Source organism: Pseudorasbora parva, chromosome 23 (assembly GCF_024679245.1).
Source record: "Pseudorasbora parva isolate DD20220531a chromosome 23, ASM2467924v1, whole genome shotgun sequence".
NCBI classification, from domain to species: domain Eukaryota; kingdom Metazoa; phylum Chordata; class Actinopteri; order Cypriniformes; family Gobionidae; genus Pseudorasbora; species Pseudorasbora parva.
The window spans coordinates 7,222,338-7,241,970 of record NC_090194.1 but is presented as its reverse complement, the minus strand read 5'-3'; the positions used below and the strand labels follow the sequence as shown (position 1 = coordinate 7,241,970).

At 38.3% G+C, this 19,633-nt stretch overlaps 1 protein-coding gene across 5 annotated transcripts in view; it reads right to left on the bottom strand.

Moving 5' to 3' along the window:
* Positions 1-19,633, bottom strand: part of trim3b (tripartite motif containing 3b) — a 34,605-nt gene continuing 14,972 nt past the window's right edge. For 3 of the 5 annotated variants that reach the window (XM_067433893.1, XM_067433891.1, XM_067433889.1), the window contains exons 2-13: positions 13,190-13,371; positions 10,631-10,871; positions 10,080-10,231; positions 9,567-9,747; positions 8,758-9,490; positions 8,006-8,109; positions 7,672-7,839; positions 5,755-5,923; positions 4,883-4,942; positions 4,556-4,626; positions 3,180-3,320; positions 1-3,091 (exon numbers count right to left, since the gene is read on the bottom strand). In XM_067433893.1, coding sequence (XP_067289994.1) covers positions 2,939-3,091; positions 3,180-3,320; positions 4,556-4,626; positions 4,883-4,942; positions 5,755-5,923; positions 7,672-7,839; positions 8,006-8,109; positions 8,758-9,490; positions 9,567-9,747; positions 10,080-10,231; positions 10,631-10,871; positions 13,190-13,335 — 2,319 coding nt within the window. In that variant the 5' untranslated portion in view covers positions 13,336-13,371 and the 3' untranslated portion in view covers positions 1-2,938. Of the gene's footprint in view, positions 3,092-3,179; positions 3,321-4,555; positions 4,627-4,882; positions 4,943-5,754; positions 5,924-7,671; positions 7,840-8,005; positions 8,110-8,757; positions 9,491-9,566; positions 9,748-10,079; positions 10,232-10,630; positions 10,872-13,189; positions 13,372-19,317; positions 19,481-19,633 lie in introns of those variants that run through there. The other 2 variants (XM_067433892.1, XM_067433890.1) reach the window with 2 other exon arrangements.

Sequence of the window (19,633 nt, the reverse complement as noted above, 5' to 3'; positions counted from 1 at the left end):
TGAATTGTACATACAGTTTTTATTCTAAACTGCAATAATTGACCAGAGAAATGAACAGACGGATGATTCTTTGTTTTTCTAAACCCTTGAAGTACATTTATTAAATCATATGTCCAAGCACTAGATCATGCATTGGATAGTGTTAAGGTCCATTCACACCAAGAACAAAATTAATGTTTACATTTTTTTTTTTTACAGGGTATGGTTTACACCAACGGACGATAATGTTGATTCTAATCTCGCTGCTGCAGTTGTCCACATAAAAGTCACCATGAAATTGACAATTATTACTTTTTTATAGAATGCTGCAGTATTTATTATAAATGATGTATCCGTTTACATCAATATTTTTTATTAGTAACGTGCCCTTGTAATCTTTAATCGAATCGTCTCTGATGATGCGTTGGTGTGAGGGCGGGACAACCTGTCACTCAATGACATCACAGCAATAACAAACCTCAACCGTCCAATCAACTCCCAATGCACAAAATCAAGTCCCGCCCTATATTTTTTAATTATTTGAGAAGCCGTTTCACTCAGATATATGTCACAATAAGAAAAGAGTATCGCTGCTTCCGTTTCATGCCGAATTATTAGTGCTGGAAAGAAATAGTTCTGAAGTCAACTAGACATCGTTCCTCTGTGTCCTTGCTGTTAAAGTTGCGGATGGACTTCCCTATTCTGATTAGAGATATTTTGCTGGCACATTTTTTTTTTTTTTATGTGGCGAATTTGTGTGACCAATTTGAAGCCGTTGCGAAATCTGCATGGGGAATTATTCCCTAAAAGTTCCCGATCGCATGGATTCCTATTGAAATGACTGGATTTCTCCCGAGTGTGTCCATCTGCACTACAAACCATGCCCCTGTAAGTTCTGCCCCCTACAATGAAAGGATGTCAGAGATTAATCCTGAATAAAATGCTTTACAATTTAGAATTTTACTGATCCCAGCAGAAGGAGGGATTTCAGGTCAAAAAATGTATGTAATATACACATACACATTTTTGTTGTGCTCTTAATTAGTTTAACTGTTAAAATAATAATTTAGAAATGGACATTATTAGGCTACGTATTAAACCTTTCAGTAGCCTACAGTAACAGTAAAAAAAAAGTTTTTGACGCCATAAAATAATCCCCAAAGAGCTGTAAATATCAAACAAAAGTATGATATTTCATTTAAAGTGTTTTTTTTTTCTTCTGACTTTTGACTGGGGCATCTCTTATAATTGATAAAAAGCTAAAAGTTATTTGCGATTTCACACTTCATAAGATTTGAAAGCAATTTATGTTAGCCATACAAATATTCCATTTGTAAAAATGTTGAAAAGATTGTTTTAGTCAATGACATCTGCGCTTGTTTCTTCGCGGGAGGTGTTTATTGTAGTAGCGGTAGGCGTAACTTGCAGGGCTGTGGTTTGTAGTACTGCAAGACGAAGACAGACCAGTCTCGGATTTTGCATTCAAAAACTCGCCGAACAGTAGTAAATGTGACTGCACCTTTAATTTGAAAACTTTATGATTATAGTTTTCGTTCTTAGTGTGAACAGGCCTTTACTGATGATGACAGTTCTCCAAAAGAGCCCATTGTGATGGAAGCAACTAATGTCAGCTTGCAATTTGCATATATTATAAATTAATATACAGTATAGAATATTTGTTTTGGCTATTACATTTTTTTTATTTATTTCCAGCCTGGCAATAGCAAATCATCACGAGTATCTCGCTGCAGCAGAAACCATATTCAGACTGCTGGTAAAACATGCAAAGACGTTATTTGCACAGATATTAAGATTCAGCTGTGAGCCTCCATTCATTAACCGTGTACAGTATCACTATTAAGGAGACGTGGTGTCACATAAACCTTCAAAGAGACAAAGGGAACATCCACAAAATTAAAGGGAGGTGATTTTGCAATCACTCGCTGGTGATGAAGGATGACCTCAAAACGAATTATTCAGGAAACTGTACAAAACATTAAATAAATAGACAAATGGAGCATAAACTAATACTGACTAAAGACGACATTTGGTTGCTACACTGAAAATCTGGCATCTGCATGATTATTTACAGAGAAGAGATATAATGCCATACAGCTGATCATCTTAAACCATCTTTAGACCATTAAAAAAACAGGGACTGTACTTGAAATACTTAGGTTTGATTATATTTCTGTTTGCTTGTTAACTTGGATATTTCAACATGTAAATTAGCCTTTTGCTTTAGAAAAATAAATAATTTGGAATGGAAAAAAATATGTCCTTTTTGGCTCCTTTTGTTAATAGCTTTTTTGAAAGCGCAGGAGGGATACGCATCACTTCCTGTGCTGTGAGGGCTAGTCAGCTCTGATGTGAACACCCAGTTGGCTGAAAGCATTTACCGAATCGCTCGGGTAAAGTGAAATCTCAGTGGTAAATGCTTACAATACAGGAAGCCAGTGTCATTTACATGTTACATACACCAAATATGTTCATATGTACATACATTTGTATATTTACAAATGCAGAATGTAACAGAATTAAAATACACACCAGCTGCAGTCACTGGAAGGTCAATCACTATGAGACAGAAGAGGAATATTGGAAATGCTCACCTTTTCAGCAAGGGTTTAAGACGCGATTAACAAAATGTTTGGCTGTATATACTGTATATATATATATATATATATCATTTTTATTTATACACAACTTACATGATTTCTAATAAGATTCTGTGCTTATTGATATGGTTTCTGTTATTTACAATCAACATTCCTGGTTAGTACAGAAGCAGTTCTTTGTTTTGGAACATGAAAATCAGTAGAAGATTAAAGAAAAGTGCTTTTTGTTCATTCGATTCTTCCTTTCTGGTTTGGTTGAGGATTTCGCTGATATGACTATGCAAACCATGATAAAGTCGCAGAGAGAGAGTTTGTGGCACGCCGTGGCAGTACCTGAGGCGTTACTGCAGGTACCGGTAGACTTTGAAGCAGTGGTTACCAGAATCGGCCACCACAACATGGCCGTCGGAGGTTAAAGCGAGACCCTGTGGCCCATACAGAGGGTCAGCGGTTGTGTTGATGTAGGAGAGAAATGAGCCTGAGCTGTCAAACACCTAAGAGAAGAGAGAAACACTTGTGCTGTAGAGATTGACATTTGAAAGAGTGCTTCTAAAATGACTTTGTAAAGAGGAAGCGCCGTACCTGTATTCTGCTGTTGCCCCAGTCTGCTACGATAATGTTGCCGTTAACATCAACAGCGACCCCTGTGGGAGCATTAAACTGGCCGTTTCCCTCTCCATGGGACCCAAATTTAAACAAAAACTCCCCATCTGCACTGTAGACCTGAGGAAATACACCTTTTTAAATCACCCATATTAAATACAATGTCACTTACAATTAAAGATGCATTCTGTAATGTCCCCCATCATTTAAGTTTTACACATAAGAAATTAATAATACATTTGAAAATATATTTAAAATCATCCATCCTGTTTTTTCAACAGGCTACCTAGTAATGGGGCAGCCATTATGAAATCACTTGATGGCAAGGGCCAAATTGTGATGGCTAGATGTCTGGGTCAGAGCATCTCCAAAACTGCAGCTCTTGTGGGGTGTTCCCGGTCTGCAGTGGTCAGTATCTACCAAAAGTTGTCCAAGGAAGGAACAGTGGTGAACCGGAGACAGGGTCATGGGCGGCCAAGGCTCATTGATGCACGTCGGGAGTGAAGGCTGGCCTGTGTGGTCTGATGAAACAGACAAACTACTGTAGCTCAAATTGTTTAAGAAGTTAATGCTGGTTCTGATAGAAAGGTGTCAGAATACACAGTGCAATCGCAGTTTGTTGGGTATGGGGCTGCACATCTGCAGACCAGTCAGGGTGCCCGTGCTGACCCCTGTCCACTGCCAAAAGTGGACATGTGAGCATCAGAACTGGACCACAGAGCAATGGAATAAGGTGGCCTGGTCTGATGAATCCTATTTTCTTTTACATCACGTGGATGGCCGGGTGCACATGTGTCGCTTACCTGGGGAACACGTGGCACCAGGATGCACTATGGGAGGAAGGTAAGCCAGCAGAGGCAGTGTGATGCTTCGGGCAATGTTCTACTGGGAAACCTTGGGTCATACCATCCATGTGGATGTTACTTTGACACACACGATCTACCTAAGCATTATTGCAGAACATGTACACCCCTGTTCATGGAAACGGTGGCGGCCCATGGTCTCAATCCAATCGAGCATCTGTGGGATGTACTGAACAAACAAGTCCGATTCATAGAGGCCCCACCTCACAACTTACAGGACTTAAAGGATCTGCTGCTAACATCTCTGTCAGATACCACAACACACCTTCAGGGGTCTAGTGGAGTCAATGCCTCAATGGGTCAGGGATGTTTTGGCAGCAAACGGGGGACCAAGTATATACACTAAAAAATCTAGTAATACTGAGAACTATTATTATATATATATATATATATATATATATATATATATATATATATATATATATTCTGGTTGTGTGTTTTTTTTTATGTTTACAGGTGGAAATTATAACTGCGACCACAAGACACACCCACCTTGACGGAGTGGTTATGAAAGTCTGTCACCACAATTTCATTCTTGTTGTTGACAGCAACAAAGTGTGGGCCTGCATGTGAGGAAAAAGAGAAATGGGGAAAAAGATTCAGACATGATAAACACACAGAAAGCGAGCGGAGAGGAGAGCAGGGATGTCATGTGATCAAGATCTCAGTGTATGGAAGTCTTCATCCTTATCATTGAACAATTCGATCAGAAAGACAAAAGCACAAAATCATATGCTCCTGAATTCAGTTCTAGAATGAAACTTGATTTCAATAAGATAAATTACCACATTCTGGGATGAGAATTCACTCAATACTTACTGAACCCAGGGCCAGATTTACTAAACTTTTGCTCCAGTGCAAACTTTGTACCACTTTTTTCTAAAAAGGAATGGGAAAAAAACACAAACAAGGGTAAGCAGAGACAAATAAACGACAGAGCAGAAGGGATTGACACGAAAAAAAGCGCAAGAGCTACTTCAAAAACATTTTAAATGGTGCAAGGATGAAAATCATCCTTAAGTGCTGGAAACATGCAGACCAGAAGAACAATGGAAGATCCAAACCAGTCTGCAAGCCACATGCACTTTCTTAACAAGGGTTAGGAAAAGGGACTGATGTATTTAAATAGTAAAACAAGCAGCAGAAAGGAAAGTGTTGGACGAGCTTCACAAAGCAGGACTAATGTGTGTGTATCTTTCAGTGTGTCCTAGTAAGAGGCTCTTACATGTATGCATGCATTTGGCCTTCAGTATGTATTATACAGTCAGATAAGGCAACTGAAATATGGCTAATGCTAACAGAACTGAGGCAGAGGAAATATACAGGTTTACATCCTTTTAGACACTGGAACTGAAGCCTGTGTAAATCTGGCCATTTCTGTATAAAAACGTCCCAGAATGGTTCTCTTAGTTGTTGCTTTTGTAGTGAAACATCTTTTAGCTCTTGTTTCCTTAATGTTCGTTAAAGAAATACCAACATTTTAGGTCATGAGAAGAGTCCTGAGCTGGACAAATGATGTATTAGGAAGAGATATTAGAGGACAAGCGGTCACAGCACACAGCAGGGGGCGCCAACAACACTTCTGCAACTCTTTAGTGCTTCGGTTAACCACCACAAACCCCATGACATTATTAAACATTGGCTCTAGAAGCATAATGATACCATGTTCAGACTGTGTTTAATCCCTGTACCTGCAAACTGTCTGTCTGAAGTGCCTCTGGCTCCAAATTTGGTCACTAGTTTGCCATTAGATTGAAAGATGAACACACAGCAGGCTTTATTATCCACTGCGATGATATGACCGTTCCTGTCCACAGCCACTCCTTTGGGTCCCATCAGACGACCAGCACCAATCTTATTCTACACAAAGAGAGGGTCGTTTAGAGGACCTTATTGAACGGCTCTTAGGTATATGTCATTCTGGGTAGCTGAATCCTTGACAATAAGAACAACTGACAACTCATCTCTTTCATGAACAATTAAATGCAACCTTAAAACAAACAAACAAAACAATGTTTTCTGTTTTTACTATTTCAAATATTCTTCTTGTTCTAGCTTGCACTGTTGTAGTCCTCATTTATACGTTTATTTGGATTAAAGTGACTAATTTACATTTATTCATTTAGCAGACAATCATGGCATTGAGTTAAATGTTTTATGGAGACATTCCATAGACATGATGAGCTTTATACTGTACAAACTGTATATCCTATCCCCTAAACCTGAACCTACCCATTCTAGGTAGGCTTGAAAGTCCACTTAATAAGCTTATTTATAAGCTGTTTTCCTCATTGAGACCAAATATTTCCCCACAAGATCAAGTATATTGCCATCATTTTGGGAACATTTACATACCTGAACCACACATGCATCTATGAATGTAAGCATGTATGTATGTGTGTGTATATACACCAATCAGGCATAACATTTTGACCACCTTCCTAATAAAGTTGTTCTTCCATTGCTCAGTGGTCCAGTTCTGATGCTCACAGGCCCACTATTTTAGCAATGGACAGGGGAAATACCGTTTTGGCAGCAAAAGGGGGACCAAGACAATATTACGAAGGTGGTCATAATATTATGCCTGATAGATGTATGTACAGTCAAACTAAAATGTATTTGACATCTCACATTATCACCGTTTATTCACTATAGTTTAGAAAAGGGAAATTAAATATGACAAGAACTCAAGAGTTAAACTGTGTCAGAAAAAACACTTTATAATATCAGATAACTTTGATTGAAAGGAATGTAATAGATTACAATCAACCAATCAGCTGTCAGCTGTTCAATTTAAGTACACTTAATAATACCCAATTTAGGTCAACCCATTACCAAGCAATGCTTCATGTTGTTCAGTCTGTGGCGTAAAAGGTAACATTAGCAATTACAGAAAAAATACTTAAAGGGTTAGTTCACCCAAAAATGAAAATTCTGTCATTTATTACTCACCCTCATGTCGTTCGACACTCGGAAGACCTCTGTTCATCTTATATAGTGATGGGACGATTTCAAAACAAAGATTCGAACCGTTATGAATCAGTTTATTGATTCATGATTCGGATCGCATGTCAAACTGCCAAACTGCTGAAATCACGTGACATTGGCGATCTGAATCATGAATCGATAAACTGATTCATAACGGCCCATCACTATACAAGTCGTTATTTCGTTGTTTTTTTTGCGCACAAAAACTATTCTCATCACTTCATAAAATGATTGTAGAGCCGCTGTAGTGAGATGGGCTTTGTAACGACGTCTTTAGTGCCTTTATGGGTCTTGAGAGGAAATGACATTGGTGTCAATGAAGGCCTGTCTGAGCCATCGGATTTCAACCAAAATATCTTCATTTGTGGTCAGAAGATGAACGGAGGTCTTACGGGTGTTGAGGGTAAGTAATTAATGACAGAATTTTCATTTTTGGGTGAACTAACCCTTTAAACTTCACTTCAAAACATGGACACAGTGTCTGAATAATTTTGGTCCCAATTTTTAAGATATAATATGTCAGTTTAAATTATTTTCCTATCCTCACTTATATATTTGAACTTGTCTCCTGCACCCATCATTTTGGGTATGACTGTATATATACTGTAAATTATTATAACCTTGAATTTCCCATCAGGAGAGAAGATGCTGATCCATCTGTTATCATAGTCAGCTACTATAATGTCTCCATTTGTGTCGACTGCCACTCCTGTCGGCCTCTGCAGTTGTCCTGGGGAACGACCTCTGACCCCAAAGCGTGCTTTGAACTGGCCATCATTAGTAAACACCTTCATAAAAAAAAACACTGATCAAATTATGTACTGAATGCAATGGGAACCTATGATCAATCTCAGTAAATTTACTGTGACACATTGGTTCATTACTTAAATATCCACCAAACTGCTTTAGAAATTAAACCTATACTTTTTATAATATTTCTATACATTGACTTACCTGTATACACTGGTTGTTGCTGTCTGCTACAATGACCCTCCCATTAGTGGAAGCAGAGATGCCCTGTAGATTAGTGAACTCCCCCTTCTCCCTCCCCCGAGAGCCTGAAGAGTCAAAGGAAATTCACTGCCATTCAAAATCAAAATAATATTTAAAGGGGTGATTGCATGCGATTTCACTTTTTTAACTTTAGTTAGTGTGTAACGTTGCTGCTTGAGCATAAGCAGTATCTGCAAAGTTACAGCGCTGAAAGTTCAATGCAAAAGGAGATATTGTCTTTTAAAGTTACAGCAGTTTATTTTCAGCGGTTTTGACTACACGAGCTTCTTCCCGGGTTGGTGACATCATAAACCCTTGCTAGTTACCGCAAATGTGAATTTTCCCCGTAATGGGGAGGGGCATAGCCTTTCCTGCAACCTGTGCTTGGCACTTCAGCCAATAAAAATACATGAAACTACATTTGGCCATCTAACCAATCTAAGACCATTGCGTTTTTCAGAGGGATGGGCTTCATAGAAGCAGGAAGCAAACGAGCCGTTCAAATGACAGTGCAGACAGCGGTGTGGAATAAAGGTCAAATATAAGAAAAATACAGTTTTTATAAAAAATAAGTATTAAGACATGTTATACTGCTCCCTATAAACACAACCAAGCCTAGAAAAAAAGCCAGACAGAATCACCCCTTTAACAACAATTTAATATGGCTTACTTCTTATTGTGCACACAAATATTTCCTTTCCTGAGTTTCTTACCCACTCTGTAAATCAGCTCATCCTCTATGGGGTTTTCCTTCTTTTTGGTGGTGCTGTACATGCTGGAGGGTCTCCGTACGGCTTTCTGCCTGATGTGTCCTCCTGTTCCGCTAGGAGATTTAACCCTCCTTTTCACATCGTCCGGAGACTGGGGCACATCCGACGGCTTTATCGCCCGCAGTCTGAACGGGCTGCCCCGTACTGGCTGTCCATAAAGCATCAAAGAGAACGAGTACTCCCCTTCACTCTTAAGCGTGTACCCTACCTCATACGTTCCGTTTTTATTGTCCACGACCTCCGCCTCCGCCGCCCGCACTCCATCCTGGCCCGCTATCTCTGCTCGGAGGACTGCGTTACCGGTCCGCACAAGCTCGCTGTCCTTATCCTTAGTGGTAACAGTCACGGTCACGTGCTGACCGACCAGAGCATGTCTAAGCCCTTCTCCCGTTGCCACACTCGTGTGTCCCACGGCACCAGTCGTCAGCAGCACGCCCAGGTTCTGGATGGAGCGCCGCAAGCCCTCTGTCTCTATCTGGCAGTCCAAGTGGGCGTTCTCATGCGGCCGTTCAGGGAAGTCGTGGCAGGCGAGGGCGCTCACCCGCTCACTCATCTGCTTTTGGACCAGCAGGACTTCAGTGGCGCTGCCGTGGTTCAGGGCCTGCTCGGTGAAACTGCAGCTGCTCTGGATGTGCTCTTTTCCCTGCAGAAGGGAGGATAACTGTGCCTGGAGCACCTGCAGAGAACACAGCAGAAATGAGCATTAGAACGATAGGAGTACAAACAGTTTATCCTATCAGGATATTTCTGACCTTCTGCTTGGTGCTACAAATGTTCTCCAGGTCGTTGATGAGCGCAGCCTTGCGTTGGTGCAATGCCTTCTCGAGCTCCTCAAATGTCATGTTGATCTCACTGACTGCTTCGTTCTTCCTCTCTATCAGCTGTTTAGAGATTTCATTCACCAGCTCAATGGCCGCTGTTAGTTGGGGCAGCCTGACCGAATAAAAAAGAACAAACTTTATCAGAGAAATGATGGAAAAGAGCCAAGTAATTTGGAAAAAGTATACACATATACATACATACAAATAACACATACAAAAAACTTGATCTAAAACAGATGATCTAAAGCTAACATAATAATATAGTCATCATTATTACCATTAATATTATTATCGTTTTTTAAATATATGATTGTATATACTAATAATGACATGAATGAATAATAATACAAAATTCTGTAAAGCAGTATGTATGTAGTGTGCTCTGTCATTATTGAAGTGATGATGAACTGTAACAGCTGATTATTACGAACGCCGCACATGTACCTGTTGCGTATAGCATCCAGCTGGCTCTTTAGCACTGCTTTGTGCTGTTCTAGAACATCCCGCAGTGGAACAGTCACATGCTCCCGGTGTTCTCCCTCCGTGCAGTCCAGGCACATGGCCGTCTCACACGACTCGCAGTAAAACTCCATCACCTGCAGGGGCACCAGTAAGCAACCCTTTCATTCGGCATCCTAATGGTTTATCAAAGGGAGCTAATGTACGCTAACAGGCCTGAACAGCGTAAACACACATAGTCATGTATTATGACTATGGAGACATAAAGGAAAGAAGCTGGTAACTTTAGGTGTGTTTCAGAGGAAAGAACAAGAACAACGAGGAGAAAGTGAAAGTTCATTGGCCTCTGCCAATAAAAAATTGGCTTAAATGTAGAGAAATCAGGGGTGGTGAAGGAATTCCCAATCACAGCTGTACAGAGATTTAGACTCTTTGGCCACAATTTTACCAACAACCTTGTTTTTTATGGTTTCTCCTTCATGTTCCCAACAAGTGTTGCCAAATTTGGTTTAATCATCAGATGGTAAGAGGCTTACCTTGCCCTCGTGATTGGGGCAGGAGAGCGGTTTTCCAGCGGCTGCTGCGCTGACAGACTCCAGCACGCTGCAGGCCTCCGGCCGAGAACATTCTGGGTCTCTCTGCAGCACCTCCATGAGGTTTGTGATGAAGAAGTTGTTCTGTAGTGCCGCCACACCTTTCTCAGGCAAGATGGAGGTCTGTCTGCACACCGGGCAGGACAGTGTCAAAGACTGAGCGGGAATGTAGTTTTGTAGGCACCTGTGAGATAGAGAGAAGCACAGACATGATTAACGATCATCGGTCACTGTTTTTTACTCTCCTCAACCCTTTATATCTTCTGTGGAACACTAAAGAAAATATTTAGAAGAATGTTCACGTTGCCGTTTTCCTAACAATGTAAAAAGATGGAGACCAAGGAGTGTTGAGCTCCAAAAAGGACAAATACTATAATAAAAAAATCATAAAAGTAATCCATATGACTCGTGCACTATATTCTACAGTATATATGTCACGCGATATCTTTGTACCAGTAACAGTAGGTAACAACATATATTTTGCTATAACTCCCTTTGTTATACGGAAGAAAATAAGTCATACAGGTTTTTAAAAGACCAGAGGGTGAGTATATGGTGACAGTAGAATATCTGTTTTTATGTGAACTATCCCTTTAAATAGATATGGGAGGACAATGCATTTTAACATCATATATTACACACTTCGCCTTTTATGTATACATATCTTTAAAAAACAGACAACTATTAACACACACTACCTTTCAATAAGAGTTAGTAGGTTTTTAAAAAGAAAAAGAAAAAAAGACTTATTTATTAAAAAACACTTATTTATGAAGAAAGCATTAAACTGACAGTAAAGAAATGTATTAATACACAAAATATGTATATTTCAAAAACAGATTTTTTTAAACTTTCGATTCATCAGAGAATCCTGATAAAAACTAAAATATTAAGCAGCACAATTGTTTTTAACATTGATAATAATAATAAAAACTAATCTTCATATTACAATGATTTCTAAAGGATCATGTGAGACTGAAGACTGGAGAAATGAGGTTAAATATTCAGCTTTGCATAACAGGATTTTTTTTTTAAATGTATTCAAATATAGAACAATTATTTTAAACTGTATTACTGTTTTACTGTAAATGTGATCAAATAAGCCCTAGAGGAGGATAAGAAACTCTTACCAACCCCAAACATTTGAATGGCAGTGTGTCTCTCAGTTCATAAATAAATGATGTACTCCTGCGAGACAGTTTGAGAGCGAGAAGGCTAGGAGGGCAAGTGTTGCTGAAATTTCAGTCACAACACGAACAATCACAGTGTAAACACCCCACAGATTTCAACCCCACAGATAAAAAGCACAAAACACCCAAAGAGACAAATAAAGACACAGATAGTCTCATTGTCACACTACACACATCTCATGCCATCCATGCAGAAGAAAATGTTCTTCTGTCTCTACCTCTTTTGTGGTAGAGACAGAGCATCCATGCCAAGGATTGTCAACAGTAAGTAAACAAAGAGCATGCAATCCTAACAAAAGCTTACCGACTGATCTATGCTTCAATCCCCAAGCATGTTATTCAAATTTGTGAGGTTTAAAGGGTTAGTTCACCCAAAAATTTTAATTGTCATTAATTACTAACCCTCATGAAGTTTGACACCCGTAAAACCTCTGATCATCTTCAGAACACAAATGAAGATATTTTTGTTGAAATCCGATGACTCAGACAGGCCTTCATTGACACCAATGCCATTTCCTCTCTCAAGACCCATAAAGGCACTAAAGACGTCGTTACAAAGCCCATCTCACTACAGCGGCTCTACAATCATTTTATGAAGCGACGAGAATAGTTTTTGTGTGCAAAAAATATATATATATTGACTTCTATAGTGATGGGCCGATTTCAAAACAAAGATTCGAACGGTTATGAATCAGTTTATCGATTCATGATTCAGATCGCCAATGTCACATGATTTCAGCAGTTTGTGGTTTGACATGCAATCTGAATCATAAATCAGTACACAGATTCATAACAGTTCTAAACTTTGTTTTGAAATCAGCCCATCACTATACAAGTCGTTATTTCGTTTTTTTGTGCACAAAAACTATTCTCGTTGCTTCATAAAATGATTGTAGAGCCGCTGTAGTGAGATGGGCTTTGTAACGACGTCTTTAGTGCCTTTATGGGTCTTGAGAAAGGAAATGGCATTGGTGTCAATGAAGGCCTGTCTGAGCCATCGGATTTCAACAAAAATATCTTCATTTGTGTTCCGAAGATGAACGGAGGTCTGACGGGTGTTGAGGGTAAGTAATTAATGACAGAATTTTCATTTTTGGGTGAACTAACCCTTTAATTTGAATATGTTCAAGTGGCCTTGCGCTATGGTGCTCATCTGGGAAATATGAGTTTAAGTGTGGCTCGCGTCATTGCCCGATCTCCTCCCCATCATTTCCTGTTCTTCTCGAACTATAATATGATGTTTTATATTAACATGTTTTATATTATATATATGACATTACTATAATGATTGATATAAGCAAAAAACACAGACCTTTCGCAGAAGGTGTGGAGGCAGGGCAGGACTTTGGGGTTGTGGTAGTGGTCCAGACAGATACTACACACCAGGAACTGCTTGTCTATCTGGCGGACCACTGGGCTTGTGCGGCCAGTCTCAAACTTCGCCATGGTGACAGACATCCACAGAGGGGGCCGAGGGCCAGGACACACCTTAACCTGAATGAAGAAGATGCTAAGTTATTAAAAGTCTTCCAACAGAAGAAAAACACAATGTTTCAACATTTTAACTTTTAAATGATGAAGAGGCACATTTTAAGGGCAGTTTCATGGAATTTTATTTAATAATAATAATTAACACTGAAATAAAATCGCAATATAGACTAGTGCCAGCATCACTTCACTATATGAGGACATGAATGTGTGACCTTTATCTCCAGAGCCGCTCTGAGAGTCACTTCATCAAAATTTTACCAATTCAGTCAGTTGAGAAAAACTATAATCATATCATAAACACCGAAACTTAAAAGGTCTTCACGGCAACCTGTCATGATCATCATCACCAACCAAAATCATGTCTCAATAATAATAATAGCAATACTAATATAAATAATAATAATATAATATTCATAATTATTTATAATAAAAATAGTGCAGCACTTTGACAAAAAATATGTAATTTCATATTATTAAAAGATAAATAAAATGAATGTATGCTTTCATTTGATTACCAGAAAAACTAAAATACACAACACAGAATTTTTTGGAAAACTTTTCTTAGAAATTGCATTTTAATTTTAAACTAGAATCCAGAAAATATAAAACAGAAAACACAGAATTTGGTTAAAAAATAAAAATAAGAAAATAATTTTTAAAAATCGGAATTTGAGGGGAAAAAAACCGCAAAATTTCATAGGGCACTAAATATTTTTTGATACACTTTTTATAAATTGTTGTTAAATTGTACAAGTTTAATGATTGTAATTCATTAGACATGCTTTTTGATTCCAATGTAATTTAACTATTAAAATATGAGTCCAGAAAAATTTAAATGAAAGAAGAAAAAATGTAATAGAAAAAACAGATTTTGGGGGAAAAAAATGATTTCATAAGGCCCTACAGATACCAACCAATGCGGACAATCAAAAGATTACAATACATCACTTCTCAGACTTTCCCTGACTCGAAAACAAGCGCGACCAACGCCAACAGATGCAACACACTGATCTGACAAAACCTGACAAAGTGTCTGTTGCTGTTGGTCGGCGACCTCTGTGTGTGTCTGTACAGTGTGAATTGGCCTTTAAAGGGAAATATCTGACATTCACTCACATTATCATGTCGTTCCAAACCTATAAGACTTCGAAATCTTTGATCCAAGTCTTATAAAGCATTATGATCACTTAATATGATGAACAAATTGAATCTAGGCTTTAATTCACATATAACACGTATAAACATGATGTGCCCATGTGTGTTGATCAATGTTTAGCTGTAAATAAAAGCATGAATACAACTGTCCATCATATAAAGCGATTACATCTCTCCACAAATTTTGGATTATGTTTAAATCATTTGAATTTGTTTTATGATTTTTACATTTGGTTACCTGGACTTTCAATGGAGTCCATTGAAATTAATCACCTTAATTTGTTTCGAGATTAACCAAAGAATTTCACTTTTAAAAAGACACTGTAACGGCAAGAGAAGACGAGCTCCTACATTGAACAGGAGAACATGAGTGATGCCTGCTGAGCTGCTACCAAACCAGCAACTTTACACATAAAATAACTGCCATTCTGCCAAGAAAAGAACACACTGCATTTCATCAAAAGAGAAGAGCACGGAAAACTGGATTACAGAGTTGTGGAGGCAAATCAACAATTTTCATGCAACTTTTCCAGATGAGTTGCAACAACAACGGGCCAACGGATAAGTACTGATTCAAGGACATGAGCTACTGCTGAGGCCATTACTAGCTCTTTCAATGTGGGTACATGCTGTGCCACTTCTTTACTTTAGTTGCCCTCTAGGCAAAGAGATATGAGACCGAGGTAAGCCTAATATTTCAGGATTCACTGTAGGACGTAAAAGAAAACATCTAAGATCTAACTTTCAGACACAGCCGTGTCATGTTGAAGGGATAGTTCACACAAAAATATTCCCATAAATTATTCAATCCTCAAGTCATCTTATGTGTATGTGACTTTCTTCTTTTAGCCAAAGTTATATTAAAAATATCCTGGCTCTTCCAAGCTTTATAACGGGAGTGAATGGTACCATTTTTTGAAGCCCCAAAAAATGCATCCATCATAAAAGTGATGCAGACGGCTCCATACGGAAGTAAGGCCTTCTGAAGCGAGGCATTACATTGTGTCCATTTTATTCGTTCAAAGATGAGTCATGTATGGCTTTGATAGTCTTCCGCGAAGTAGGAAAACAAAAACTTTTATTTTAAAATTAAAAATTACCACTATAAACAGTAGATGGCATCCGAGGAGCACATATTGGCAAATTTATTTTTAGACATTATCAAATCTATATAGCATTTAAAATCGATATTTCTGCCACTTAGTTTAGTCAAATTAAAGCAATCAGATTGCTTTAATTTACTTGCTTTTCTTTTTTTATTAAACAATTACAAATTATATATAACATTTAGTAATATAAATATGTTAATCTCTAAAAAATATACTACAAAAATATACTACCTGACAGGCAGCCAAGGTAAAGCAGCCACCTCACCTCACCCTGCCATACCCATTTGACAGCTTCGGTGAAAGTAGACGCCTCATGTGGTTCAAACGAATGGGGCTGGGCAACAAACTCAAACTCCTTCGACATTTCTTTAAAAATGATCATTTTACTCTAATTCTAATTCATGACCAGTGTTTTGTTTCTGCTCTATCCTTTGTGCTTCTGCGTTCTTCAATACATCATGCGTCGAGACAGAGGTCAATCTTCTTTCACTAGTATGGCTTGAGAGTGAGTAAATTATGGGATAATTTAAACTTTTGGGTGAGCTACTCCTTTAAAGGTATAGTTCACTTTAAAATGAAAATTCTGTTATCCTTTACTCACCCTAAAGTTGTTTCAAACCTGCATGAATTTCTTTCTTCAGCTGAACACAAGGAAATATATTTTGAAGAATGTCAGTAACCAAACAGTTAACTGGAGCCATTGACTTCCATAGTATTTTTTTTTCCTACTATGGAAGTCAATGGCTCTAGTTAACTGATTGGTTACTGACATTCTTCAAAATATCTTCCCTTGTGTTCAGCTAAAGAAAGAAATTCATACAGGTTTGAAACAACTTGAGGGTGAGTAAAGGATGACAGAATTTTCATTTTAAAGTGAACTATCCCTTAAAGGATTAGTTCACTTTAAAATGAAAATTAGCCCATGATTTACTCACCCTCAAGCCATCCTAGGTGTATATGAGATGTATATGAAGGGCTAGTTCACCCAAAAATGAAATTTATGTCATAAACGAGTCACCCTAATGTTGTTCTACACCGCAAGACCTCTTCATCTTTGAAACACAGTTTAAGATTTTTATATTTAGTCCGAGAGCTTTTCTGAAATCAAATGAAAGTGTATGCACACTATACTGTCCATGTCCAGAAAGGGAATAAAAACATCATCAAAGTAGTCCATATGTGACATTAGTTAGTTAACTAGAATCTCTTAAAACATCGAAAATACATTTTGGTCCAATAATCACCAAAACTATGACTTTATTCAGCATTGTCTTCTCTTCCGGGTTTGTTTTCAATCCTCAAATAAAGATTTGAACGGTTATGAATCAGCTTATTGATTCATGATTCGGATCGCCAACGTCACGTGATGGTTTAATATGCGATCTGTATCATGAATTAATACGCGGATTCATAATCGTTGTGATTCTGCGCTCAAACTTGGCATCATCAAACTACGCCTTTAAAGGGATAGCAGCTTACCCAAACATGAAAATTCTGTCATCATTCACTCTCATGTTGTTCCAAACCTGTAAGACTTTCGTTCATCCTCAGAACAGGAAATGAATATCTTTTTAATGAAATCTGAGGTATCTGTCCCTCCATGAAAAAAACAAAAGTCTTACAATTTACAACAGTTTGAAACAAACTTACAGTTTGAAACGACATGAGGGTCATGAGGAAATTAAGACTTTTTTGGATGAACTAACCCTTTAAGGGGCGACATCTTATCACACTCTCCCCTACAAGCCATATTCAATATTCATAGCTCAACCAGAATCATAAATTAATAAAATAGCCCTTAATTCAGGAATGATTGTCTGTCTGATCAGTTTGCAGGCCAGAGTTTCATTATCATCACACTTTCAGACTCTGCTCTGCGTCATGTTTTGCTCTCAGTTTACTCCAGTGCCTCTGGTCTCAGTGTTGCTCTGAAACTTCTGCAGGACTGACATGTGCTCTCATGGATGTATTAGTGATGGTAACATGAGAACGTTAAACATAGCTGATATTAGTTCCCTTCTCTCGCCTTCTAAAATCCATCTCCCCCAAACCCCCCTCATCCTTTTCTGATTTGATGTGTTGATGTATGCGGGCTATATTTAGACGCATGTCTCACTGGGGTAAGCTTAATAAGGGGTCACGTCCAGCAGTGGAGGACTGAGATTCCTGAGCACAGCACAGAAAGAGGAGCCAGAGCAGGTACCAGAGCAGGAGCTCAAATACACACTGACACGTAGAATTCAGGATCATGTGACTAAATATGTAAAGCATATTTCTAAATGAGATTCACTGTTTTGAAATAAGAAAGACATCTGAAACGAAGCGAAACATCTTTTCTACAGTTTCTACATGGACAATGACATATAGTGTCCATAGAACCTGCATACATGTGAGTGTATACGTCACAACAGTACACATTATTTTTTCAAAACGTTTTATATTATATATATATATACACACACACTGTAAAAAAAATTGGTTGGTTTTTGTTGGTTCAACTTAAAAAAGTAAGTAACCTGGTTGCCTTAAAATTGTGAGTTTATTGAAATTAAAACTTTGAGTTGATACAATGAAGGAAATTAGTTTAATAAATAGAAACTCAAAATATTATTGTATCTGAACCACATAAAAAATTGATAAATCATGAAAATAGCACTATTTGGCATGTTTCACTGAAATAACACACACACAATTACCCAATATGCTTACAAAATCTTTTAATAATATTTTAATAAAGGTTGTCGAATCTCTAAAATTTTTCATTGTATTAACTCAACATTTTAATTTCAATGAACTCAAAATTTTAAGGCAACCAGGTAACTTTTTTTCTAAATAATTTTTTACAGTGTATATTATATATATATATATAAATTCATAAATATTACATTTTAATACTATTTTATTATACTAAGCATGTATAACTTTCATAATATATTTATTTTTCATGTCACTGACCCACATACATGCCAAAACACTATAAGTGACATGATTTGCTCTAAATGCTGACTGACATAATTCCACCTGTTCCAATAAAACAAGATCTGCAAGATCTTCTGGGTCAAGCAAGCCACCGTCGGTCAGCAACCCTGACCCAGATACAGCCACAAATGAGAAACCAAACACTGTATCATTGTTCCAAAAAAAAAGAAGCCAACAACAATCAGCAATTGTGTCAGGCTGCCTCTTACAAAATTATCCCACAATGCACTCCCACACGTCACTGAGTGCATGACACATGTATTGTGTGTATACACCTTCCAAACACACTCAAATCCCATAGAGCTGCTTCTGACATCCACAAACATTCCATGGGATGCAGAACTCATGACTTAGACATCCAAAACTATAGTTTAACATAAAAAAAAAAAAAGATATTTACCCCATAAACAACCTCAGAACACATATTCTAACTGGTCTCCCACACGAGGGTCTCTTCAAACCCTGGTGAAATCAGAATAGGTGTGAACAGGACAACGAGTGAAACATGAGATCTTTCCAAAACCTCAGACCAACTCTGACCAGATGTGAAACAGGAGACAAAAGCATTCTTCTCTTTCAAAGCCACAGCTCTTCACTGCTCCAGTGAACACGCAAAAAAAAAAACCCTGACAACCATTCACGTGCTCACAGCGAGACTCAAACGCACTAACGTTAGAGGGTTAACTTACAGAGGAAACACACTTACACGCAAAAGCAGAGGGTAGGCCTATGCTTCTCAGGCAGGTTCCATTGTTGTTTTTCTGATATTTCAGTGGGGCCTGAATAGCACAACAGATCCCATTCCCTGTTTCAAGCCCCCCTCCCCAGATGAATGCACCGCTCGTTGTCCCCACGCCTAGTGCACTCTTACTGCCCGAGCTACAGCTGTGATGTCACAAAGGGGCGGCTGGCTAAAGCCAAACCACGTCTACTGGGCTACACCATTGGCTGAGGATGAATGCACAGCTTTTGCCCCTCCCACAAGCTCTGCTCTGATTGGCCATTCAGTGTTATCTTCCCAA